The sequence below is a fragment of the Chlorocebus sabaeus genome, chromosome 9, assembly GCF_047675955.1.
Source record: "Chlorocebus sabaeus isolate Y175 chromosome 9, mChlSab1.0.hap1, whole genome shotgun sequence".
Classification (NCBI taxonomy): domain Eukaryota; kingdom Metazoa; phylum Chordata; class Mammalia; order Primates; family Cercopithecidae; genus Chlorocebus; species Chlorocebus sabaeus.
The window spans coordinates 117,241,971-117,268,815 of record NC_132912.1 but is presented as its reverse complement, the minus strand read 5'-3'; the positions used below and the strand labels follow the sequence as shown (position 1 = coordinate 117,268,815).

Sequence of the window (26,845 nt, the reverse complement as noted above, 5' to 3'; positions counted from 1 at the left end):
CTGGCTAATTTTTCTTTCTTTTTTTTTGGTATTTTTTGTAGAGATAGGGTTTCACTATGTTGGCCAGGCTAGTCTCAAACTCCTGACCTCAAATAATCAACCCACCTCAGCCTCCCAAAGTGCTGGGATTACAGGCATTAGCCAAATTCTCTATTATATACTTAACATATTATATTACTATTATACATTTGTCACAACTAAGAAAACTGCCATTGGCACATCACAAATTGCGTTTTAATTGTTTACATGCATGCCCACCTCCACTACCAAGAAAATGAAAACTTCTGTCTTTCTTATACAAGGCCTAGCACTTACAGTCCTAGATAAAAGTTCCGGAAATTGAATCAAAGCTTTCTCTCTCTCTAGACAAGGCTAATTACAGTCTTCTTGTTTTAAGTATTCATTGAAAAACAGCACACATATTACAGAAACATACAAAAGAGATAAAGATCACCTGAAATCCCATCACCAAGAGGTGACCTCTGTTAACATTTTGGTGAACATTCTTCTGAATTTCGCTCTAAGTGCTACAGACATGCACACAATTTTACATAACTTCTTTCCATAGTATTTTGTTTGCATGTCTTCTTTTCCAAAATCATGTATTCTTCTGAGTGTCACACAAAAGGCTGAAACCCTTAAATTTACTTGGGTCGCTTGGCAATGGGGTGAGCTCAAGTGTGTCCTGGCAAAGCTGTGCTTTGATTTCCATTATAGCAATATTAGCGTATAGCCCTGTTACCTCCTGGTATATTTCTCTCTCTGAACAGACTATCAGCTACTGAATGGTAAGGACTGGTTTTTTTGTTTGTTTGGGTTTTTGTTTTTTCTTTTTTTTTGGCTTTAATGAATAGCACTGTGTACCTAGCAAGCACATACATGTTCATTTAGTGAGTGAATTGATACCATCCCAGGAGAGCCTTTGAGGGAGTAAATCTCAGCTCCCAGGTCTGAATGGTGAGGCCCGATTGCTATTTGAATGAAGATGTAGTTTGCGTGCATGAGAAGTAAGGTATACTGGCATGTTTAAACTCTCTGTCATTTTCTCTTCTCACTCACGAGTGTTTTCCCTTACTTAACAACAGGGGAAGCAGTTATTGCTTCTGATAAATTTGTTGATAACAGAATCAAAACATGTTTTTAAGAAAAGGTAAAGGTGTCAGGGAATGAATCTCCTCAACTTTGAGTATAACACTGGAGAGCAGCTATACTTCTCTGAACATATAGGGAGGCAGCCCCTGACCTGGAAGAGGGGTGACCTGGTGTGATAGTTTCAATGTTGTTCTACTGGATATTGAGAGAGGTGTTGAGAGGCTTTGGAATCTTACATAGTAGCCAAAGGTTCATTGCAGAGACAAGGTATAGTGCAAAGAGGAACAATAATATTCAGATTTTTCCTACTGAAATCTGTAGCAATTATGACCCAGACATCAGGATCCCAGAGTGATCCATCTTTTCCCTCATCCTGAGCCTGGATTATCTAAGTTTCAAGAAAGGAAGAAAAGTTCCTGCTTTATAGGGAATGAGTACAACTCAGGGATTAATTTAAAAGTGCTTTCAGTAGGTGGAAAGTTAGCAGCATTTTGTTATTTGCTGTTTTTGTTTCAGCAGTTATGGGTCCTACATGATAAAACCCACATCTAAAAACTTATCAAAAGAACTGGAATTTCAGTAGTTGGAACAGCAGTCATTTTCCAGTTTAATTTTAATTTTTAAGTAGCAGTAAAAATCTAGCTGTTTAAAAGCACTGCTTTGCATATCTATAATTGTATATTTATACAGATTGTTCCTGGAAGGATATTTGAGCAATTGCTATTAGTAGTTGCCTCTAGGAAGGGAAAGAGAGGACTGGGTGGAAAGAGACAGGGAGAGAAGGAAAATGATTTTTGGTGTATTTTTCAGCCTATGATTTTACCTATTTAAAAGCAAAGTCTATTAAAAATAAAATAATGTTCATTTTTCAGAATAAAATAAAAGGCTCATTCCAAAGCCTTGCTGGCGCCTGCCCTTGCTGTGACCTTCTGCCATGTGTGTATTAAGTGACAGCTCACGTGATGAAAGTACTGAAAGTGACATTCTGCCCCTTCTTTTCTTCTCCCTATCTTTGGGATAGAGTAAATGAGCTGAGGTTTGCTAATGAGTATGGATCTGAGAAGCTGACATAGAACTCAAGTACAATTTCCTCTTTGGCCAGAGCCCAGGTATGCTAGGTGAACACAGCCAGTTAAAGATTTATCATAAACCTCTTCACCAGGTTCAAGTTTACACCTGTATTAGGGAAATCAGCTCAAGAGCAAATTTTCTGGAAACAATTTTATTTTTATTGAGGTGAAATTCACATGGCATAAAACTGACCATTTTAAAGTGAACGTTTCAGTGGTCTTTAGTACATTCACTACAAATGTGCTTTTGTACAACCATACCCTCTATCTAGTTCCAAAACATTTTCATCACCCCAAAAGAAAACTCCTGTACCTATTAGGCAGTTACTCCCCTCCCCACCACTTTTTCCCAGTCCCTAGAAACTACCAATCTGCTTTCTGTCTCTATGGACTTGCCTATTCTGGATATTGTATATGAATGGAGTTATACACTATTAGCATTTTGTGTCTGGCTTCTTTATTTAGTATCATGATCTTTAAGGTTGATCCAGTTTGTACCATTTGTCAGTGCAGTTGTGTTGCTCAACAACAGGGATTTGGGCTGACAAATGCATCATTAGGTGATGTTGTCGTTGTGTGAACCTCATAGGGGGTACTACACAAACCTAGATGGTGTAGCTTACTACTAACACCGAGGCTATATGGCATAGTCTGTTGCTCCTAGGCTACAAACCTGTATAGCATGTGACTGTACTGAATTCTGTAGGCAGTTGTAACACGGTAAGTGTTTGAGTGTCTAAACATATCTAAACATAGAAAAGGTCATGTATTGTGCTTCATGTTATGGAGGCTACAGTGTCACTAGGCAACAGAAATTTTTCAGCTCTGTTGCAATCTTATGGGACCACCGTCATGTATGCAGTCTGTCATTGACCCAAACATCATTCTGTGGCGCATGACTGTACTTCATTTCTTTTGTGGCTGAATAATGTTACATTGTATGGCTATATCACATTCTGTTTAGCCATTCATCTGTTAATGGGCATTTAGGTCATTTCCATCTTGGGCTATTATGAATAGTTCTGCAAAGAACATTCATGTATGAATATCTGAGTACTTGTTTTTAATCCTTTTGCATCTTGGTACATTTTAAGGGGAGTTTGATAAGAATGATCCCAAATCTTGGAAGCAGTGGTGGCCAGTTTTCTTAACCCATCCCAGAAATTACTGGGCCGGTACCCAGTAGTATTTATGTCATAGCAGGCTATGGCATGGGCACCATTGAATGGCCTTAGGTGACAGCTGGTAGCAGAGTTCATCTGGTGCTTTTCTTCCTCTCTTGTTTGCTTTCTCTCCCACTCTTAGATCCTTCCCTTTTTCTATTGCTTTTCTTCTGCTATTGCTGGCCGTAATTTGAACAGAGGACCATATGGCCGTTGCTTAGCCTGCTGGTAGAAATTTACCTCAGATTTGCCAAACTCTCCAGAAAAAAGAGTATGAACAGTGCTGAGAACACAGGCTTCAAGCTTCAGCCATGTTAGTTCTGTCTTTCTGCAAAAAGATACAAAGTCCTTTGTGGCTCAGGGATCACATAATGTTTGCAAGGCATGTCTGGATTATATTTTGTAAGCAGAAGGGAGAACTGCTCCAAGCTCACAGAGAAGCACTGGTAGAGCCATGTGCTAGGTGCGTGGTCACTTGCCCTGCCCTGAGGGGGAGACCCCAAGGTGAGCACACCCTGTCCGCTACAGCCATGGCTAGAACTTTTCCCCCATGAAAGTTGGAAGTCAATATATTTTTCTTTTTTCTTTCTTCTTCTTCTTCTTGGTTTTTTTTTTTTTTTTTTTTTTTTTTTTGAGATGAGTTTTTGCTATGTTGTCCAAGCTGGTCTCAAACTCCTGGGCTCAAGCACTCTCCCACCTCAGCCTCCAGAGTAGCTGGGATTATAGGCATGTGCCACCATGCCTGACTGGAAATCAGAATCTTCAAGGTTGCCGTGTGACCATCGCCTTTTCTGAGAGCATCCCATGATTGGGTGATGCTTGGCTTTGTTTTGATAGCTTCCCATTTTCCTCTTGCTATGCAAATGGCATTTTCAGGTGAAAGAGAACTCTACTTTTGATTTCAAGTCAGTCCCTATGATGTTTACATCATCAGAAATGATGTGAGCAACCACATGGGACCAATGGAGGAGGGACTGGAAAGCAATGATGCTCTGGGCCTGTCCTCCATCAGCTGGACTTTTGAAATTGTTACCTGGTCATTTTGAAGTTAAGAATATACTTATTAGGGTAATGGTTTATTCTACACATGTAGTACCTCCTTTTAGTTATAGTTCTGAAAACATACATATATACAGACACACACACACACACACACACACACACACACACACACACACACACACACGAGTTCTCCCTGACAGGACCTTAAAAATTGGAGCAGGTGACAAAACAGTCTTAATGTTTTATGCTAGTATTTTTATTTCCCATAAAAGAATCTTTGTTACATTCCCAGGAAATACAGGTTTATTGCTATTTCTATTTATTGTTCAGAGAAATGGAAGAGAGGCAGTTTAAGAGAGTCTTACCCAAGGCAGTAGACCCTGTCTTTAAGCAGATATTAAATTTCTCAGCTCCTAGCTGGTTTTCAACAGCCTTTCAAAATACATGTTCTGCTTGACAAATGTATACTCTCAAGTAGCTGGAGTACTTGCTGTCTAGAAGGCACCCGCATCCTTCACCCTGTTCCAAGCAGGCCTTGAGAAATTCAGCCCTCATGGGCTCATCAGATCGGCCATTGAGTCCAGCCCTGATTGCAGTGGCAGGTGTGGGGGCCATTCAGAGCCATCCTCCAAACGTCATTAGTGGAAGTTCTTGGACTCTCAATTCTAATACTTCTGGGAATGGGGTCTGAGTTGGTATTAAGTCTACAACAGACCATCTTCTATTTCTTTTGTGCTCACCGTCATATGTAGCAGCATTTGCCATGGGATTCCTGCATAATAAATTGTTAATCAGTTAATCCAGAGGAAAGGAAAACAACCTGACTCCTTTTAGTTTCCTGCTCACATCCTGGTCGTGGATATGGCGGGTGGGGGAACACTCCAGTACTAGCTAAAGGAGAAGGGTTCTTGACCTTGATAATTGGTTACCAAAACACCAGGGGTTTGGTCTAGGTCCTGCTGCTCGCTGCACAGAAAGTCAATGACTGAGACAATTATTGCCAAGGAAGAAGGCTTTAATCGGGTGCTTCAGCCAAGGAGATGGGAGATCAATCTCAAATGTATCTCCCTGACTTTCCAAAATTAGAGATTTATATAGTACAGAAGAAATGTAACAATGTGTAATGAAACAGGAACTAAGGAGGGGGTAAGGAAGCAATCATGATGAATGAGGGGTCTGGCATCTCATTGTCTGGATGGGTGATTTAGTGAGTTTCAGTTGTTTGATTTTCTTTTTGAGAGTCATAAGGGTCCTTTTCTGAGAAAGGAACTCAGATAAAACAATTATTTTTGGGCCTTGTTACATTTTAAGGAGAGTTTGCTAAGAACTATCCTATCAAGCTTTAAGACCAGAAGGGCCAATGTCTATGTTTATCCAAAAAAAAAAAAAATCCTCTCTATGGAACTGTTGGGTCAGTTTCAAGTCCCTAACATTCCTAACAGAACTCTGTGGGACTGGTTTAGAAATAAGGATTAGAAATTCAAAATGTGCAATGGCCTCTATTTATGAAAACTATGACCAAAGTAACTAAAACTCTAAGTGTATATGATATATACTTAAAACAGAGGAAAGATAGGATTTATTGCCAAATACCAGGTTGTAGAGGACTTGAAAATGGCTGCTGCCCTGCCCGCCTTCTGCTTTCCTGATGAAGGCTGACCCTCTGTTGCTGTTATGGGCCACTCTGTTGCTAAAACTTGTTTGTTGTGCAGTAATTGTTTTCCAAAGACAACAAGAACCTTCACTTAAAATAGCAGTTCAGAGGCTTGCTCTGGCTTTCAGTGTGTCCAGCATGGCCATTAAGACAGCAAAGTCAGCAACTGACCTAGAGGGACATGGGTGAGTATGCAAAGTCTAGTTCAAGGTTACATACTCAGGCTCCACATAAGCCTTTCAAAATCATCGAGGCATTTTTCATAAATCCGAGATGTAAAATATGTATAGCATTGAGACCCCCTTTTCCCCAGAGTGGGAAGACATTGCACCCACATGAATGTTTTGATTTCCCCACCCAGTATGTGTCTTCTGACCTTGTATTGCTTTTCTGGCTAATGGCAGCATAGAATTTCAGAAGCTGAAAAGTAGTTTTTAAAAATAATCCTTGAAAAGTGCTTAGCCTAACAAATTGCGGTTTCACATTCTGTTTTGTACTCTATTCTTTCTTATGTTGACCTCATACCCATGGTGTTTGCCACGACATGCTAAAAAAGAAAATTGTGGACTCATTTGAGTGACTTGCTTTAAATAAAAAGCATGGACTGTGGCCAGTCAATATTTGTCAACTCCTAGGTGTCTGATTTGGGACCTGGCAACACTGAACAGCCTGGATGAAGATGAAGGTCAACATTCAACAATATCCACTTGCTAGACCAACATTCTTATCACTACTAATGATGGGGCCTTTTTGGTCAAGGAAAGGTTTTCAAGTGCCTAAATCATTTCTGCCTTAAAGATGTTGAAACTGTTGCCCAACTCTTATAAAAAAAATAATAACATAAGGAAAGTCTGGGTTTTTTAATCCATGTGTTGCAAACTCATGGTCCTAGGAAGGCCAGGCTAGTAGCACAGTTGCATGTGGTCAGTTCAAGCCTGAGAACAGGTGGCAACTGACACACTTATGGAGGGATGGAAACCCCTGCAGACTGGAACTATCTGTGCTGCATAAAGTGAGCAGTCACCTCATGTCTCTAAACAGTGATTCCCTTGGTGGAATCCACATGTCAGGGGCTGAGCTAATATGTTGAAGGCTTGTGTTGAAGGTAGCTCGTTAGCAGAATCTGATCCACATTCAGGTCACCCTTCTCTTATGCCCCTTCTTTCTCTTTTGGACAGAATGAGTATTCTCCCACATTCTACCTCCACCATTTTATTACACAAGATTGGGAAATCCATGTTCTCTAGGAACAATTGAATGACAAGATAAGATGACATAAATTCAGGACCTCAACTTACCCAAGCCCTGGCACTTAAATTTGTTATTTTTTTTCTTGGAGCTCCTTAGCTTGAGTCCTGGCCAGGGATAAAGTACTCTAGTTAACAGTCTATTAAAAGGATATTTTATAAAGTCTCCAAAGTCTTATTCCATTTTCTATTAATAACAACCTAAATCTGAAATGATTTTGTTTCTATTTATTTTTCATCCACGTGTATAGCCATGAACTTATTTTGTACTTTAGTTTAAGACAAATACAGTTTCTCTTTTTTACTTTTTCCTTTTCTTTTCTTTTTTTAAATGAATCTATTGTAAAAAAGGATTCAAAGGAAAGCTTGAATTTTCTTGAACATATCTGAGCAACAGTTTCAATACTGAAGATCGATTTTTTTAATGTTTTATTTAAAAAATGTTATAGTAAAGAAAACATCCTCTGAACTGTCTTAAAATCCCTCTGGATATTTTATAAGTCTCAGTTATCTCAGTGTCTCAGCAAGCATTGATTAGATGCATAACATTTCTCCCTGGTTTTTTAATGTAATGATTTACATTCAGTTCACAATAGTTCTCTATATAGTCTTTACCTTTGAAGGAACGCCTCATGCTCTTGTTCTGTAGTGTCTGTTTTTGCCTCTTTACAATGAAGGAGGCAGGAACCAGAGAAACAAACCCATGATTGGAGGTTTAAAGTCAGAGCAGTCCTGTAAGCATCAAAGCTTGGGTTCAAGCGCATTTGAGAAAAGATTTGTCCTCTGTGGTTAATTGGGTAGGCAAAGCCTGGGCCCACTCCAGGCCTTAGTTTCCTGTGTGTAAAATGAAGCATTTGCATCAGATGGTCTATAAAGTCCCTCTGGCTCTCAGATATTCTGTGGTCTGTAAAATGCAGATAATCTCTATTCTCCCAGGTTAGTGGGAGACCTAGGGCAAACTGAGATAACAGACATGCAAACTTCAGAACACAAGATGTTAATTTTCTTATGATGATTATGAAACTATGAGAATCTAAAACGCCTTCCCCAGAAGCTGACAGTGGACCATTTAAAATGTTTTAAAGGGAAGAGAAAATGTAAGTTATGTTGGATTATTGCAGGTATCAGGACAGTAGAGACACCGAGTGTTTACATGTGTGTGCCTGAAATTCAGCTCAGTGATTACACATATTAGGCAGCCTGGAAGAGCAGGTATTGCTCACCTACTCATTTTACAGATGAAAAAAATGAAGCCCAGTAGTTGCCTAGTTCGCCCAGGGTCCCTCTGTTCAGTGTCAGAGCTGGAATTTGACTCCAGTGCTCTTCGGCTGCAAAATCCTTAACTGCTGTGAGTTGCCCAATAGGTGTGTAGAATACACCAAGACACATGGGGGACAAAACAGTGAAGACTCTTATTTTTCCCTATTGCTACTTTTATTATCCTCCATCAGAGCTCCCTTTTCCACCTTAATGCTATCTTTTAGAGACAGGGTCTCACTCTTGTCACTCTGTCAACCGGCTGGAGTACAATGGCGTGATTATAGCTCACTGCAGCCTTGAGCTCTTGGGCTCAAGCAGTCCTCCCACCTCAGCCTCCAAAGTAGCTAGGACTTGCAGTTCTAGCACTGCCACGCCTGGCTATTTTATTTTCTGTAGAGATGGGGTCTCACTATGTTGCCTACGCTGGTCTTGAACTCCTAGCCTCAAGCGATGATCCTCCTGCCGTGGCTTCTCAAAGTGTTAAGATTTAAGGTGTGAGCCACTGTGCCCAGTCTGATGATATCTTAGATTACATAGCTTTCTTGCCACTCTCAGCTCTTCAAAGTCCAGTCCTATTAAAAATTTATTCCCACATCCATTTCAGAGCTTCACCCTTTCCTACGTCAGGCCCAACCCAAATTGGAGACCTGCAATGAGGCTGGTCTTTCTTATCTCCTTTCTGTCCTTTGGGGCTCCTTTGGGGTCTTGGACAGGGGGTGGGGGATTAGAATTCAATGGGACAAGGTGTTATATAACTGGCGTTATCATGCTTCTTTCTGCTAACACTGGCTGGAGATTTTTAGTGGGGATGGGGGCTACATTTGGAGTTCTTTGACCAAAGTGCAGTTTCTGGTTAACCTCTTGCAACCCACCCTTCTCCATTTTCCAGAATCAGGCCCTGCCTCCTCATGGTCTCCTCACAGCTTGTTACTAATGAAGTCCCTCCTACTCAGCAGGCACCTTTTTCAGGTGGGCTCATCAAGATGCTTGGGTGTGGGTACCATCCATGGACATTCATGCACCTCCAGTGAGCTGAACAGTGGAAGTTCACACCAAATCACTTCTGTCTTCTCCTTCACCTGCCATCAAGGGTGGCTCCAGCCAGCTTCCTGCCTTCCTGATTCAGTAGGCTCCAGACTTTTGTCCATAAATGCTTCCAAGCTCCAGGATACATCAAAAGCTCCTCTTGGCTGGCACAGCAGCGGTAGGGCCTGAGTTTCCCCACTCAGTAAATATCTAAGCAGAAAGTGGGGAGGCTGTTGCTCCTTCTAGCAGGATCCTCTAATCCTGGGGAACACCACTCTCCTGCTGTGTGAAGAGCTCCCTGCTGACTCTCAGCTCTCTGTTTTCCAATGTCTGATTTTAGAGTTGGGTAGGCCATAGGGTTGATAGTCATCAGGTAGAGTCTACCATCTTTTGATAAGTCCTGCAAGGATATTCCTAGCACCCTTCTTTGGAAGATGGTGACACTTCTCCCCAACGTTCTCAACTTGGAGGTTTTAGCCAAACATTCCAAGACACTTGGAAAAGTCCCATTCTGTATTCTGGAAACTTTGATCCTGGCTAGGTAGTTGTTCTGAATGGCAATTACTACATTTATAAATGACTGCACTTTCAAAGCACGCAGGCGTGGGAAGGTAGCAGTGGCTGAGAATTTAGCTAGCACATGGTTCTCTTTTTTTATAGCTAGCCCCATGCCCTCAGCCTTCTTTTCCAGAGAGGCATCTTCACAGAGTAAGACATCTTTGGGGCCCTTATTAATCTCAGATGGGAAATTCCAGGAAGGTAGAAATAGTTCTCAAGGAGAACATAGGTGCCCAGGCTGAGAGAAGCTTAAGTGCTGCCCAGGAGATGACTTCTCTCTTAACTTTCTATCCCCTAACAATGGTCTTTATTTTCAAGTTGTGTGTTTGCTTCTTTCACAGCTCTGGGATGTCTGGGCACTGAGGTGCTTGTAAAGAGCCCAAGACCTAACTCTGCTCCCAACCAAGGAAAAAGGGAGTCTATTGAGTGGTTCCTATGTACCAAGCATTGTATTATGCAAAACACTTTACAGTGCATGATCTCTTTTCTTTTTTCCTGAAAGCAACATGTCCCCTTCTTCCACTTAACTTTTGCAGCCCAGGTGTCCATAGCCCTATGCTAAAATACATAAATAAATAAACAAATAAATATATTAAGAGTGACCGGCAAGATCCCTATTGTCAAGGACATTAATTGCCTTTGAACAAAATGATACCAATTTGGAAGCGGCTATGTAGATGGATGTTAATTTAACCTGGATGTGAGTAGCCAAATACCTGCTTTTTTTCTGGCTTTTGTTGCCAAGGGTGAAGGGCTCAGGGTCAAATGTTTAAGGTCAGGCTTTTTCTCTCTGTCTCTTTTTTTTTTTTTTTTCCACATTAGGTCATTATTTTTCCTGGGTAGGACACTGGAGAGTTGCTCGTGGGTTTTATTTCCTCGATGCCACTGCATATTCACCTATTTCTGACGTTGGCAATAATTCCAGTGCCAATCACCAGCTTTCTATATTTATCGGCAGCTGCTTCAGTGATGTGGAAACAATTTTCTCAACAGCTGAAAAACATGAAGATAGAGAGTAGGACATTTTGTTCTTTATGAAAGAGCTTAGTTGGAGTGAGCGTGGAAGGAGTGAGCAATCCAGCACGAACCTTTTGTCTCTGCATCTTTTCCACTCTCTCCAGCACAATGTCAGGCTGGAGTGAAGACCATGGCTTTGTCCAGACAGGAGTGGGTAGGCTCTGTGAAATACACCAGAATACTTCCGGTCAGGATTCTGACGTGGGCTGATATTCTCTTATCTAGGTGATGCTCTTTGTTGATTTGCTTGATTTGTATCTTAAGGTTTGGCAGGAAGGAGGCTTAACCCTAGCCTTTACTTCCAGCCCAACCTTACCAGCTGGCTGGCTTTAAGCATTCAGTGAATATTTTTCTATGAAACATGTAGTGTGGCTGTTCCCCATGAGGCACCATGCAGGGCACAGAAGATCTGAGTGGCATAGACACCACTTGTGAAGTCAGAGGGCTTCCGGTCTGCAGGGCACTTTAACTAGAATTATTGTGAAGACTAAATGGTACCATGTTTACAAAGCCCTCACATGGTACTTGATTCTAAAAAGCCCTCAGTGCAGAATGATCATAGTAGCGAGGCAGGAAAACTGAGTCTAGAGACTGGGAGCCTAAGGTGAACCTGCGGCTGACTTCTTAGAATTAAACCAAAAGGAAAACTTCAGTCTCTGATTGGTCATGGACCAGTCCTTCACTTCAGCCTCTGATTAGTTGCAGGTCAAGTTTCCACTTCAGCCTCTGATTGGCTGTGGGCCAATCCTTCATTCGTATAGGGAGTAACTCCCCTTCAGCCTCTGATTGGCTGTGGGCCAATCCTTCATTTGCATAGAGTGTAACTCCCCTTCAGCCTCTGATTGGCTGTGGGCCAATCCTTCGTTTGTATAGGGTGTAACTCCACTTCAGCCTCTGATTGACTGCAGGCCAAGCCCTCAAGACTTTCTATCCCCTAACAGTGGTTTTTATTTTCAAGTTGTGTGTTTGCTTCTTTCACAGCTCTGGGATGTCTGGGCACTGAGGTGCTTGTAAAGAGCCCAAGACCTAACTCTGCCCCCAACCAAGGAAAATGGTAGTCTATTGAGAGGCTCCTATGTACCAAGCATTGTATTATGCAAAACACTTTACAGTGCATGATCTCTTTTCTTCCTTATAGCAGCCTAGGCAATGGCTGTTGTCAGCATTTTACAGATGAAGAAATGAGGGTTTGGAGAGAGTAGCTTGCTCAAGTCTTCCTGACAGCAAAGCCCATGCCGCCCTGCCTTCCCCACACCATCCACCTCCCTGGACCTCACTGTTGGTGCAGCAGGGAGACTGCAAACAACTCTGTCAACCTCCTTGAGCCCGTCCAGTGTTATTTGCAAAAATGAAAAGCCATCTCTGAAAGTTGATTTTCGCCTTTAAAAATTCTATTGAGCAGCAGCTTCCTTATTATTTAAATCTTTGCTGCCACCTAGTGGGAATTATGTAATTAGAAGAATAAAGAAAAATTTCAGTTAGACTTGGATTAAAAAACTGTCCATTTCATCCTGTAAAAGGCAAAACTGTGTAGACGGTGAAGTGATCAGTGGTTTCCAGGAGTTAGGAGGAAGGAGGGTGAAAAGGCGGGGTGCAGAGTTTTTAGGGTAGTGACACTACTGTGTATGATACTATAATAGCGGGTACATGTCATTATATCTTTGTCCAAACTCAGAATGTCCAACATCAAGACTGAACCCTAATGTAAACTGTGGACTCTGGGCTATCATGATGTGTCAATGTCGGTTCATTAATTGTAACAACGGTTCCACTCTGTTGGGGGATGTTGCTAACGGGGGAGGCTGTCACGGGTAGGGACTGGGGTTGTATCAGAAATCTCTGTACCTTCTGCTCAGTTTTGCTGTGAACCTACACCTGCTCTAAAAATAGTCTTTTTTAAAAAAACTATCAATTTTCTTATATCCATACTGTGCTCCTAACCTTTAAAAATTATGTTTTTAAACAAATATCATGGCCTTCCATTTTTATCTTTATAGTAAATTACCAGATGGGAAATTCCTTTTATAAAAATTTTGGTCAGGTGTTGGAATTATTATAAACCCCAGCTTTTAAAAAATGCGTAATCGTTTGTGACCATCTAACATATACTCATGTGTGAATGACCTTCTAATACACACTCATATGTGTATTAGATAATGAGCTATACATTAAGAAATTCTAATTTGCAGTATTCAGAACTTATATTTTTAAATGTTATAAATAGTCAAATTTTTTACATTATCATGGTTTAAAAATTCAAACAACACAGGGGATGTGAAGTTAAACAGTAAAGTCCTCCTCCAGAGAGGAAAGTTTCTTCAGAATTTTTAATGTTTTCCCCCAGAAATGTTCTATTCTGGGACTAGGACACACACACCATTTTCTTTACTACTTTTTTATGAATGGGCTTATGCTATGCTTACTGTTCTATGGCCTGCTTTTTTTAACTTGATCTATTTTGAACATCTTTCCATGCCAGAGCACAAATCCGCCTCGTTCTTTTGAACAGCACATAGTATTCCATTATCGACTACACTGTAATTTATTTAACTGGCCCTTCGCTGATGTCCATATCGCCTACTCCCAGTTTTTGTCGTTAGGGAAATGCTGTAGGGAATATATGCGTGCACATACGCGCTTTTGCAAATATATTTGTAGAATAAAATCTTAGACCTAAAATAATTACTGGATCTCAAGGTTATGTGAACACCCACTGATCAAGATCACTAAAAATACACGTTATCAAAAAAAAAAAAAAAAAAAAAAAAAGAGCGGGTCAAGTTTATTTAACTAGCTACAGCAATAGGGAAGCTAGAGGAATCGTGAGCCCACTCTGGGTGCAGTTTGGAGGAGTTTTCACAGCATTTGGGCTTGTGCTGGGTTATTTTATTTTATTTCTTTATTTATTTATTGAAATGGAGCTTCGTTCTTGTTGCCCAGCCTGGAGTGCAATGGCACGATCTCAGCTCACTGCAACCTCTGCCTCCCAGGTTCAAGCAATTCTGCCTCAGCCTCCTGAGTAGCTGGGATTACAGGCATCCGCCACCACGCCCGGCTAATTTTTTGTATTTAGTAGAGACGAGGTTTCACCATGTTACGTCAGGCTGATCTTGAACTCCTGACCTCAGGTGATCCATCCACCTCGGCCTCCTAAAGTTCTGGGACTGTAGGCTTGTGACACCGCACCCAGCCCATGTGCTAGGTAATTTTAAAGAAGATTCAAAGGAGCAGAAGCAGTTCTAGGTTAAGCATTGTCAAGAAGCAGGGCCAGGTCAGCGATTGGGTCTCTTAGGTTTTTCTGGATGGTCAGAGAATTAAAGTTGGGCTAGAAGCATCATTAGGAAAGCAGTGGCAGTCATGGATGTGGTCAGAAGAGGGGGCTGTTTCATCACTTTGGGTTACCAAGTGGCCTCGTCTCTGTCTTGGTCCAAACCCGGCCACTAAGTGGCCTTGCCAGGACATGGCTTTATTCTGTGTGTGTTCCGTATGATCAGTTGGGAACACCGTGGCCAACCTGACACGTGCTTGCTTTCATTCTCTCAGGTACATTGATTTGGAAAATGTCTGTAGATGTTGAAGTTGCTTTCCAGAAAGGTTGCACCACTTTATAGTCTTCTGGGTTCTTTTAAATACCCAACTTCCCTAACAGAATGAAGCAGTCAATAATCAGATTAATTATGGCAATTGTAATAATAGCAAATGTTTCTGGTCACTTCCAATGTGCCATCTACTGCTAAATCTATTAAATGCCCTGAATCCTCATCAGAGGCCTGAGACCAGGTGCTGACAACATTCCCACTTCCCTAAGAAGAAACCCAGGCTTCAAAAGGATGTAACTTGCCTTGATCACATAGCTAGCCAACAAGGAGTTAGCTGGGGTTCAGGACTGGGATGTCTTATTCCAGGCCCACACTCTTTACTATGAAGAAATAATTTCTCTTTTATTATCCTTCCAGGAGCCTGCCAAGGAGAATTGAAAGCTAAGGAATTAAGAGCCATTTAACTGATGATCACAAATCTTTGAAAGGCTAGTTTGGGTTGATAAGGAAGTAGGGTCCCATTTACAAAAATGAGATTTACGGGCAGCCTTCCAGGAGTAATCACGTATATAGTGTTAGGCGAGGCATCAGCATAAAGTGCTGAGTTGTTCACAGTGCCTCAATTAATAAATGCCTATGAGTACTTTCTTAAAATCACAGCCAAGACACTATAATTAAATATTCTCTGTGTGATCTGTAGCTCAGACGGTGCATTAAAAAACCCCAAGTAAGCAGATGGGTGAAGGACACCCATCCTCTTAGATCCACGGACGTTCATGAAGCTTCCATGCTGTGTCCTTCCAAGGACACAGCCTGCGAGACTTCACCGAGAAAGATTTTGTGTAGGGAAAGAAACTGACCTGAGATGGTGCTTGAGTAAATATTGATTGAGTGCATGATAGGCACACAGTGGGGTTGAAATTGGGCTGCCTGCTTGGATTTAGCAAAGGAAATGTATAGTAACCACTGGTGGCTGCTCTTTTTCAGATTGTGCCGGCTGTGGAAGAGATATCAAGAATGGGCAGGCACTGCTGGCGCTGGATAAGCAGTGGCACTTGGGGTGCTTTAAATGCAAGTCCTGCGGGAAGGTCCTCACCGGGGAGTACATCAGCAAGTAAGGCTGGGTGCGGGCACGCGTTCCTTTCAGTGGGCACCAGGCGTTGTGGTTCTTCTGCAGGTCCTGGTCTCAGGGGCCCCATGCTGTCAAAGGTGCTGAAATTGTTCACATCCTGCCGTCAGAATGAACTTGTTGCTATAAAACTTTTGAAAAGAATTGTATTCTTCTGCTTTGGCTACTATAAACCTAATGAAATGTTAATCATTGCCGGATTTAACAATGACAGTGTTATACTGTATGTCATCACCAATTAAGCATTTAATAATTTCCCTGTTGCTATTCATTCTCCTATGAGTAGCTAGTAAGGCTTTGTCCTCCTTCCAGGGCTGGAGTACATTTATAGACGACCCCCCAAAACACGCAAAGCCTAGGTTGTCAGCCCTTTAGGACTGTGCACAAAACAGCCTGCCAGGAAATGGGCTCATGTTCAATAACAGTGGATAATAGCTACAGTTAAGGAAGTGAGGGTTTTTTAAAAAAACAAATGTAGCCTGGCAATGAGGGGAAATTTTCCACTGTATGCCTTTTTATGCCTCAAAAAAAACTTTTCTGCTGGGCGCAGTGGCTCACACTTGTAATCTCAACACTTGAGAGGCCAAGGTGGGAGGATCACTTGAGCTCAGGAGTTCGAGACCAGCCTGAGCAACATAGCGAGACCTCATCTCTACTAATATAAATAAATAAATAAATAAATAAATAAATAAGCCAGGCATGGTGGCACATGCCTGTAGTCCCAGCTACTTGGGAGTCTGAGGTGGGAAGATCGCTTGAGCCCAGGAGATCAAGGCTGCAGTGAGCTATTATCGCACCATTGCACCCCAGCCAGGGCAACTGAGTGAGACTGTCTAAAAAAATAAACAAATACATTCATTCATTCATTCATTCATTCATTTCCCCAGCCACATGAAATCACCTATTCAAAAATACTAATGAATGTACTTTAAAAATATAGTGAAACAAACAAACAAAAGGTTGCTTGGGCCCCACCCGCTAGAAATCTGATTCTACAGGTCCAGGGTAAAGCTGAAACACCTGCATTGAAAGGGCAAGAAGGCTGGGTGCGGTGGCTCATGCCTGTAATCCCAGCACTTTGGGAGGCCGAGGCAGGTGGATCACCTGAGGTTGAGAGTTCGAGACCAGCCTGGCCAATATAGTGAAACCCGTCTCTACTAAAAATACAAAAAAGGAGCCGGGTGTGGTATCAGGCACCTACAACCCCAGCTACTTGGGAGGGTGAGGCAGGAGAATTGCTTGAACCCAGGAGGCGGAGGTTGCAGTGAGCTGAGATCGCGCCACTGCACTCCAGCCTGGCAACAGAGCCAGACTCTGTCTTAAAAAAAAAAAGAAAGAAAGAAAGAAAAGGCAAGAAGCTCTTCAGGTGACCATGATGGACAAAGTAAGAAGACAGGTGCCTGGCTTCTAACGGAACATTGCAAACTGTGCAGTGGTGGGTAACTTGGCAGTCTAGAGTGGCACTCTATAGCTTTACCATGCAATCACACACAGGATATAATACTTTTCCTGTGCTCCAAGGTAAATGGAGGAGGCAGCCATGGGCCCCGGAGACCTCCTGAGAGCTGAGGAGGTGGTGTCTGGAGGCTGTTCAGAGGCTGTAGTCTGGCATGTGGGCCCCTTGTGGTGGGGGGATGAACGCTGAGCCCACATCTGATGAGCTCAGTGTTCTTTTTCTCTTTTTCTTTTTCTTTTTTTTTTTTTGGAGATTGGGTCTCATGCTGTCACCCAGGCTGGATTGCAATGGCGTGATCTTGGCTCACTGCAACCTCCGCCTCCTGGGTTCAAGTAATTCTCCTGCCTCAGCCTCCTGAGTAGCTGGGATTTACAGCTGTGCGCCACCACACCTGGCTAATTTTTGTATTTTCTTTAGTAGAAACAGGGCTTCCCGTGTTGGCCAGACTGGTCTCAAACTCCTGACCTCAGCTGATCCACCCACCTTGGCCTCCCAAAGTGCTGGGACTACAGGCATAAGCCACTGTGCCTGGCCTCAGTGTCATATTATTAAATATATGTATTATATACATTAACAATATTTTATAGGTTTGCCTTTATTGTGGTTTTAATGAAATTGTCTCTAGTGTTTTGCCTTCAGGTGTGATATTGCCTATTGATTTGCCAGTATCTTCTTCAGGTTCATTAATACCATTCTTTCTCTGGTTTATTAAATATTGTTATGTGGGCCCAGTGGGCTCAGTGCTCCTCCACACCCAGGGGTCCTGTGGAGAGAGAATGCTGCCAGGCTTTCTGCTCGTTAGCTCTGAGACAGTACAAAATCAACAAGGGTGATCATATGACGACATGGCCGTTTTGCCCGTGTGGCACCGAGAGCCACAGAGCGCTCTCTGGATCATTTTGCTTGTGGTTTTGATCATGTCTGGCCACGTCTGACTGGATTACCAGGCATGTGAACGCTGGGCGGGAGAAAATATGTCCTGCCCTTCTGTGGAAAGACCTTGGAGAAATGTGGTTTTGGTGTCTTCTCCAGCCCCTGGCCACCTCCTCAGGAGCTGAACACGCTTTTGTCTTGCAGGGATGGTGCCCCGTACTGCGAAAAGGACTACCAGGGACTCTTTGGGGTGAAATGTGAGGCATGTCACCAATTTATCACAGGGAAAGTCCTGGAGGTAAGTGGCAGACCGGCTCCCTCACAGCGACCGCCATCTTCCTCAGCGGCCCTCAGAAACACACAAGATGGGGACCCTTTCCCGCCTCCTCCATTTTTTTTTACCTGTGGAGAAAGAAAATAGTCGCAGGTGACTGTCTTTGGGAATTACGGTGCTGCACTCTCCTCAAAGGCTCACGTGGAAATTAGAATGATGGAGAATTTGCAAAGGAAAAAAAAAAAAAGAATGATAAAGGTTCTGGTGGGAGTTATGTAGGAGAGGCTATATTAGACCATTTTCATTTTTAGAAGTTAGACAAGAGTAAATGAAGAGGATGTGAAATTGTGTGTATACATCCATGTGTGCGTGTGTGCATGTGTGTATGCGTGCATTTCTGGGCGTGTGCAGATTCAGGGAGCAGAGGCTCAGAATGGAAGCTAAGAAAGGAAGGGTAGGGGAAAGGTAGAGGCATTGGCTTCCCCAGCCTTCAAAAACCACATCCTGTGTGACCCAGAGCACCCCGTAGCCAGGGCTGAGCTGAAGCCTGTCAAGTTCAGGTGCCACCGCCTCCAGCTGGGGAGCTTTCTTCCTGCTTTCTCAGCAGCTGCCACACAGGCTTCTGCCTCTGGGCTGAGCCAGTTCCTCTGGGGTGAGACACAGAATTCTGGGGCCAGAGTTCAGAAGGAGTCGCTACCCTACTTCTCCCAGGCCTGTGGGGTGTCAGCCAGGTCCAAGGAAAAAGTAAGACTGCCTCATCTGTGGCCCACCTGCCAGGGTAGAGAGTATGACCCAAGCAGAGGTGGATCAGGAAGCCTCACAACTAGGGGGATGACTACAGGTCCTGCAGCTTGTCACCGTGCTTAGTCAGGCACCAGGCTGCTGAATCCGCAGAGCCATGTTCCACCTTCCCAGCAGGGCACGTTTCAGAGACACAGACACAGATCCAAGGCACCCCCACCAGGGTGTTTCTGGGCTGCACTGTCTCTTCCGTGGGTTTCACAGCAAAGGTCCAGCGTAGCCCCCTAAATCCCACTGTAAGCCCTTTCCACGAAGCACAGAGGGGCCAGCATTGGCTGTGTGCTGGGACCTGGGCAGCTGATTGCACTTGGGAGAGAAGGGTGTGATTGTGGTCAAATGCAGTTGCCTCTTAGCCCGAGGAAGAGGGTTTTGGGAAAAGGGAACAACACCTGCAGGGGCTCAGAGGTGAGGAAAAGCACGGCATACATAAGAAACGTCAGCTGGGCAGGAGCACGGATGTGACAGATGATGCCGGAGAAGTGGGCAGGGTCCCAAGAGTCACATTCTGGAGTTTGGGTGTTACCCTAAAAGCGGTGGGAAGCCATTGAACTACTTGTAGCTGGAGTGTCATGTGATTAGACCAGGTTGTTGTGTAAAGAACGTATGAGAGTTCTCAAATCTATATACACACATGTTCACAGCAGCACTATTCACATCAGCCGGAAGGTAGAAACATCCCAAAGTCCATCAGCAGGTGAATGGATAACAACACATGGTGTATCCGTCTAGTGGAATGTCATCCAGCCTTGCAGCAGTGCTGCCTGCCACAGGATGAGCCTTTAGAACATACTAAGTCAAAGAAACCAGCCACAAAAGGCCACATATTTTATGATGCCATTTACATAAAATATCTAGAATAGGCAAATCCATACAGATAGAAAGCAGATTGGTAGTTGCCAAGGGCTGGGGGAAGGGGAAATAGGAAATTACTGCTTTACGGATACAGGATTTCCTTTTGGGGTGATAAAAATATTTTGGAATTAGATAGAGGAGGTGGTTGCATAGCATTGTGAATGAATGTACTAAGTGCCACTGAATTGTTCACTTTAAAATGGTTAATTTTATGGTACGTGCATTTCAGCTCAGATGTTTTTTTTAAATGACTGGGAAGGGAGTTGAGGTGGAGACAGAACAGCTAGGAGGCTACTACAGAACTCTGGGCACAAAACGATGGTGGCGCTGGCTGGAGTGGAGCCTGAGAAATGGGCCCCCACCCTCTGCACACACAGGAAGGGTGGAAAGAGTTCTCTCATAGCCTTTCCAATAAAGCTTTAATTATTGACCCAAGGACACTTCAAAACTAGTGTCTTGACCAGGAAGAAAGAAGCATATTCCCAGGAAGGCTGTTGGAGAAGATGGATGGGACCCACCTGAAGGGGAACTTGGAGTCCGAGCAGTCCCATCACAGTGCTCAGAGCACAATGCAATGGTCGGTGCCTCCCCTCCTGGCCCTGAGTCCATCCCTCATCCCTCCCCAGAGAGCTCTTCTCAGAAGTGCCCTGACTGGGGCCTGACACCATTTCCCATGGGGTTCCTGAGTTTGATCTCTTGTGGAGGACTGAAATAAACCTGTTGAGTTGGGAGCAACTTGGAAATTTCCTTCTCCTCCTCTTCCTTCTTTCTTCTTTTTCTTGTTTCTTCTTCTTCCTCCTCCTTCCTCCTTCCTCCTCCTCCTTCTTCTCCTCCTCCTCTCTCCTCTTCCCTCTTCCTCCCTTCTCACTTCTCCCTCCTCCTTCCTCCTTTCTTCCTTCTAACTTCTTTCTTCTTTCTTCCTTCTTCCTTCTTCATTGTCATCATCTTCTTTTCTTTTCTTTTTTTATTTTTTTAAGAGACAGGGTTTTGCTCTGTTGCCCAGGCTGGAGTGCAGTGGTACAATCATACCTCACTGCAACTTTGAACTTCTGGGCTCAAGCTATCCTCCTGCCACAGCTCCCTGAGTAGCTGGGACTACAGGTGCATGCCATCACACCCACCTAATTTTGTTATTTTTTGTAAAGCATGGGAGTCTCATTCTATTGTCCAGGCTGCTCTCTAACTCCTGGTCTCAGGCAGTCCTCTCGCCTCAGCCTCCCAAAGTGCTGAGATTACAGGCATGAGCAACCAAGCCTGGCCCTCATTTAAAAAAATAAAAATAAAAAAATAGAACATCAGAATGATTTCCTAGATGTCCAACTGTACAAAGAGAGGCGAGAAAACACTGAACGCGGTCCCCACATTTGTGACAGCCATGTTTGCAGTCTTCTTAGTCCACATGTGGAGCTGTGTTCCCCCAAAACATGTTGGGGAGGGAAAAGGGCTCTGTGTGTGTGTGTCTGAGTGTGTGTGTGTGTGTCTGAGTGTGTGTGTGTGTGCGCGTGCGCGTTGATACCCTTCAGATTTAGCTCGACAGCTGTGGGGAAGAAAATCTAAAATAAAACTAGATCCAAGAACATGCCGTTTGGAAGAAACATCTGCTTACTCTGTTTTCTCCTTCAAGACCTGAGTCATCTGGCTTTCACTGTGGCTGCAGAGGCCTCTTCTCAAATTGGCTTCAGGTTTCTGTGAAGGCCGTTTTGTGAGGCTTAAGACTTGGAGACTTTCCATTTGGGACTTTCAGAGTTGAGACGTCTGGGAGTAGTTTGCACCATGTTCAGCCTCAGATTCAGAATCCATCCAGCAGATGTAGTCCTCAGATGGGCGTGTGAGCTAGAAAAATGTCCTGCAGGGTTATCACGCTGACGTGTGACAGCTTGTGAGTCAGTTTGGCTTGGTTACCAACACAAAGCAGGGCGGTCTCCACACACTCCTCCCTCGGCCTCTCACGCTTGGGTCTTGGTGGTGGTGAAATTTTATGATGGTGGATTTTTGTAAATACTGTGAACCTTGGGTTTTTGTGGTTTTTTATATTTATTTTATCCACAGATAAATTTATTTTATCCCTTTACAAATGTATTAGTTTTCTGTGTCAGCTGCAGCAGCGGTGGCTTAAAACAACAAGCTTTAACAGCTCTTGAGGTTCTTGAGGTTAGTTCTTAAACTGAGTTCTCTCGGTTCTTGAGGTTAGACGTCTGAAAGCAAGGTGCGGCGGGGCCGTGCTGTCTCTGAAGGCTCTGGGGAAGGGCCTTTCCTCGCCTCTCCCAGTTTCTGATGGCTCTGCATGTTCCTTAGGTTGTGGCAGCCTCCCAGTCTCTGCTTTGTCTTCACATGGCCGCCTATTCCGTGTTGTCTCCTTTTCTCTGTTACAGTTCCCTCTGCCTCTTTCCTGTAAAGGCACTTGTCACTGGATTCAAGGCCCACCCAGATAATCCAAGATGACCTCCCCATCTCAAGATCCTTCACTTAGTTACATCTACAAAGACCCTTCTCCCAAATAAGCCAGCATTCACAGGTTCCATGGATTTGATATGGAGTCTCTTTTGGTGACGATCAGGTCACCATTCAACCCGCTCAAGTAAGCCTGGGAAATCACACAAATATCATCCCAGCGAGGCCTGCAGACCCTGTGTGGTTTTAATTTAACACTCACTGAGCCCTAAGAGGACCCAAAGGCCTCTCTAGTGTGGTGTCACCAGAGATGCCATCAGACACCTGAGGGACCTTTGAGAAAGACAAAGGTCACTGGACAATGATAGAGAAGAGACGCTCCAGGTCTGGCTGTGTCACTCATTCCTGAGTGACTTGGGGCAGGTTGTTCAGCCTCTTGAGGCTGTCTTCATTTCCCAGATAAAGGGACTGGCATGTAACCTCCAGCAGCCCTCAAGTTCTCTCTGTCTCTGTCATTCCTTAATCCTTGTAATCCCGGAAAATCACATCAGCTTGAAGGGGTGGGGAGGTGAGCCTGAGCACCAGTGGGTCAGTGAAAAGGCTCTGGGTGGCAGCCAATTTGAATCTGTACTCACCAGCTGGGGGTCCTTGGGCAAGAATTGCCACTTCTTTGAGCCTCAGTTTTCTTTTCTTTAAGTGCAAGAATTGAAAATATGCATGTAATTCCAAGACTTAGCCTGCTAGACCTCCTGGAGTCACTTCAGCTCTAAAGATCTGAGTTCTAGAATTCTCATGTCTTGGCTGTAAGGAATCAGACAGAGTCAATGGTTATTTTTTTCTGGAAACCAGCACGTAGCACTCAGCATAGAGCCTACACTCAAATTGTAGCTTGATTTCTCGTCACTTGCTTTCAGTTTTGTTTTCGACAGCAAGATTCTCTTTTTAGGGAGATCTTGCTATAAATGGTACATCTTCAAATGCTTCTGCTGATTAACTTATAAATTTAGGAGAGGACTGAAGATATTTACAACCTGCCTCCTAATTAAGAAGTATAGGGGCAAATTAGCGTGAGATACTTGAGTTTGCTCTTGCCATCTTTTCTCCAAACTTCTCTGAAGCAAGCCTTCCTCCCCCTTCCTTCTCCCCTCCTCCTCCCCCTTCCCTTGCCCGCACCTCCTTTCTGCCTAACAGCCTAATGGTAACAGGAAGCTGCAAGAGACTTCAGACTTAGGTCACTAATGTCATGGGGGAGTGGGGCATCTCTTTGGAATGCATTTCTTCCCATCTTTGGTAGATAGCTCTAGGAGAGCTCTCACTCCAGCAGACATCCTTTCCAGGGTACAGGTGGTTACCTGCTAACCTCATAAAGAAAAGAAACAGCAACAAAATGGTTGTTATTATCAACAGCAACAGCTAGTTTCAAAATGAAGGCAGCTCATGGTGGGTGCAATCAAGTAAGGACTCCAAAATTCCTAAGGGGGTTAGTCTTATATCTCCAACCCTAAATTTAAGTAAGACAGCAACTGAGTTTCTTGGTCTCTCTTTACAAAGGTATAACCATCTCTAGGCACATAGCTAAAAGTAGATTGTTTTTGATGGTGCTTTCTTAAGATGTGGAATCTTCTCTGGAACACCACACTCTTACGTAATACTTCCCATACCTCATTGTTGTTGTTGTTGTTGTTTGAGACAGAGTCTTGCTCTGTTGCCCAGGCTGGAGTGCAGTGGTGTAATCTCAGCTCACTGCAACCCCCACCTCCTGGGTTCGAGCGATTCTCCTGTCTCAGCCTCCTAAATAGCTGGTATTACAGGCACACACCACCATGCCCAGTTAATTTTTGTGTTTTTAGTAGAGATGGGATTTTGCCACGTTGGCCAGGCTGCTCTTGAACTCCTGACCTCAGGTGATCTGCCCGCCTTGGCCTCCCAAAGTGCTGGGATTACAGGCGTGAGCCACCATGCCCCACCCCATACCTCTTTGGATTAGATAGAGGTTGAATTTATTCTTGACAAGTGTTTGGGAAAAAAAGCAAATGTCAAACTGAAAACAGAAGTCTGGAGGGTAAAGGAAAAGGGTTTATCCCACACATTCTTCCCCTAGTCTTGGGCTGTTTTACCAACAGACTAACGAAGGGTGGGCTTGACTTTCTCTTGGCCTCTCAAGCTGTCTTGTGCAATTCCTGTGCCCCCAGGGGCTGCCTGTGTGCACGGAGCACTGCACTGGTTCACTCAGGACAAAGGTGCTCAGCCCTCGTCCCACACTGCAGAGTGGTACTTCCCTGAGCAGGCACCTGCCAGGCTGCACGGGAGTATTCTTTTGTTCTCTTCCCTGAAAGGCAAGTTGTCTTACGTGCATTCTGACCACAGAGGGAGAGGGTGGGGCTCTGAGTCCCACAATTTCCCTTTCCTCACATCACTGCACCCAGAAATCAATGGGCCTGGGCTTATCTGGTCTTTCCGGGCGGGCTGGTGGCACCTGTCCTTGTGTCGCATGGTATTTACTGTGTCGCCTGTGCTCTCTGGGAAAGTGCAGTGGTGTCTGTGACAGCCTGTACACCCACCATATAAGAAAGAGAGCCTCAGATGGAGCCGAGGGAAGTCCTCTAGGCCCTGGAATGCCTGTTGAGTCAGCCCAATGAGGCAACCCTGCCCTGTCCTTATCTGTTAACTTGGAACTGGTGGACGGCAGGACAGGATTTAGACTCGCTTTTAGACCCCTCCTGCTGAACTCCTGGAGTGAAGGAAATGGAATCACAGTGGGATTCGGCCAAATCCTTTTCCTTGACTCTCAGTGGAATTAAAAACTGGTGGCTCTGTTTTGTTTTGCTTTTGGACTGATTTAAAAAACTGCTTTTTCACAAAGCTGAGGGGCAAATGTTTATGATGTTTCTGAGGCAAATTCACATTATAAATTGGAGGCCCTTGTTCCCTTGCTTCTCTTTGGCATAGGTATTTTAAGTATGTTATGTTACAGTAATCATAAGCAGTGAGTAGGTCTTGTTCTGGGCTAAGCTGTTCTCTAGTGAGCAAAACATAGGTTATCCCAGGATGCTTGCATGACATCTAATCTTTCTGTCACCATCAGAGATGTAATTTGCAAAAGAGAAGTTGAAATGCCGATTCCCCTTTTCTTGTTCTGTGTATATCATACACATGCAAGGAACAAATAATAACCTGTGTCCATGCTGAAGGCTAATTGCATTCTTCTCATTCTCACTGTGCTGTGAGGAATTCCTGCTTTCATCCAATTAATTAATTGTAGACCCAAATATTTTTGAGGATCATGGAAGGGAAAAAAAAAATCAAGTTATCTGAGTATATTGGTTGAGATGGTCTACATCCCAGTGGACAGTGAACCACCACTGTATCCTGACTTTGTATAATATTTTTAACATCTGCAAGTGATCTCATAAACAGTTAATTCTCATGACAGGCCTGCAAGCTGGTCAGGGCAGTTAGTTACCAGTCACCTTCATTTATAGATGAGGCTACTGTGTGCCTGAGACTCTGGAGCTAATTGGTGTGATAGAACCACGATTAGAAAATAGATCTCTTAGGTTGGTGAATGGATACAAACATGCAGTTAGAAGAAAGAATTTCAATGTTCAGTAGCAGACTAGGGTGACTACAGCAATATACTGTATATTTCAAAGTAGCTGGGAGACATAGAGATGATAAATACTGAAGGTGATAATACTCCAGATACCCTGACTTGAGCATTATATATTATACACATGTAAAAAAAATACTCATATGAACCCCATAAATATGTAAGATATTATGTATCAATAAAAGAAAAAAAATAAGGAAAATAGGTCTCTTTCAATTTAGAAGATAGGGACATACACATATACAAAGAGACAGAGAGAGAGGGGGAGAGCAAGAGAGAGCATGAACTTTATTATCTACCTGAAAATAATCATTACAGAAAACAGTTTGCCTCTTGATTTAACTTGCTGAAGGACCAAAACTTACCATTCCTGGTGGATGGCAAAGGCCTGCCTCAGGTGGCCCCTTTATGCCTATTCTCAGGACAATAAACATGTACTGCTTGGTTGGTTTACTTTTTACCAGTGTGAAATGTCACTGAAAATCAGTGACTTTGCTCATAGAGTCTGCTGTGTTTCTGTGCCTCATAGTCTGACCCCCTTGAATCATCGGAAGCCTCTACCAGGCCATCTGGCTCTGCCCTTGGAGAATGTTGTGGATGGACGATGCTGTCTCGAGTTCGAGAGCATATTTTCTTCGTGGAGCTCTGGTCTCAGACTCTGTAGATCAATGGACAGTCAGGAAGGCCCTGTGAAACAGGGTCAATATTGAGACACTGGTCACCTTCTCTATTGTCAGACCATCACTTGACAATAAACTGGAGAAATGACTTCATTTTAAATATGAATTAAGCAAAAGGTGGTATATCTAGAAAATGGAATATTATTCAGCC

The 26,845-nt window shown here is 43.6% G+C and overlaps 1 protein-coding gene across 7 annotated transcripts in view; it reads left to right on the top strand.

The window, feature by feature from the left end:
- Positions 1–26,845, top strand: part of ABLIM1 (actin binding LIM protein 1) — a 399,253-nt gene that overhangs the window by 263,970 nt on the left and 108,438 nt on the right. For all 7 annotated transcript variants that reach the window (XM_007964167.3, XM_038009583.2, XM_073019388.1 and 4 more), the window contains 2 exons: positions 15,616–15,742; positions 18,291–18,384. In XM_007964167.3, coding sequence (XP_007962358.3) covers positions 15,616–15,742; positions 18,291–18,384 — 221 coding nt within the window. The remainder of the gene's footprint in view (positions 1–15,615; positions 15,743–18,290; positions 18,385–26,845) is intronic.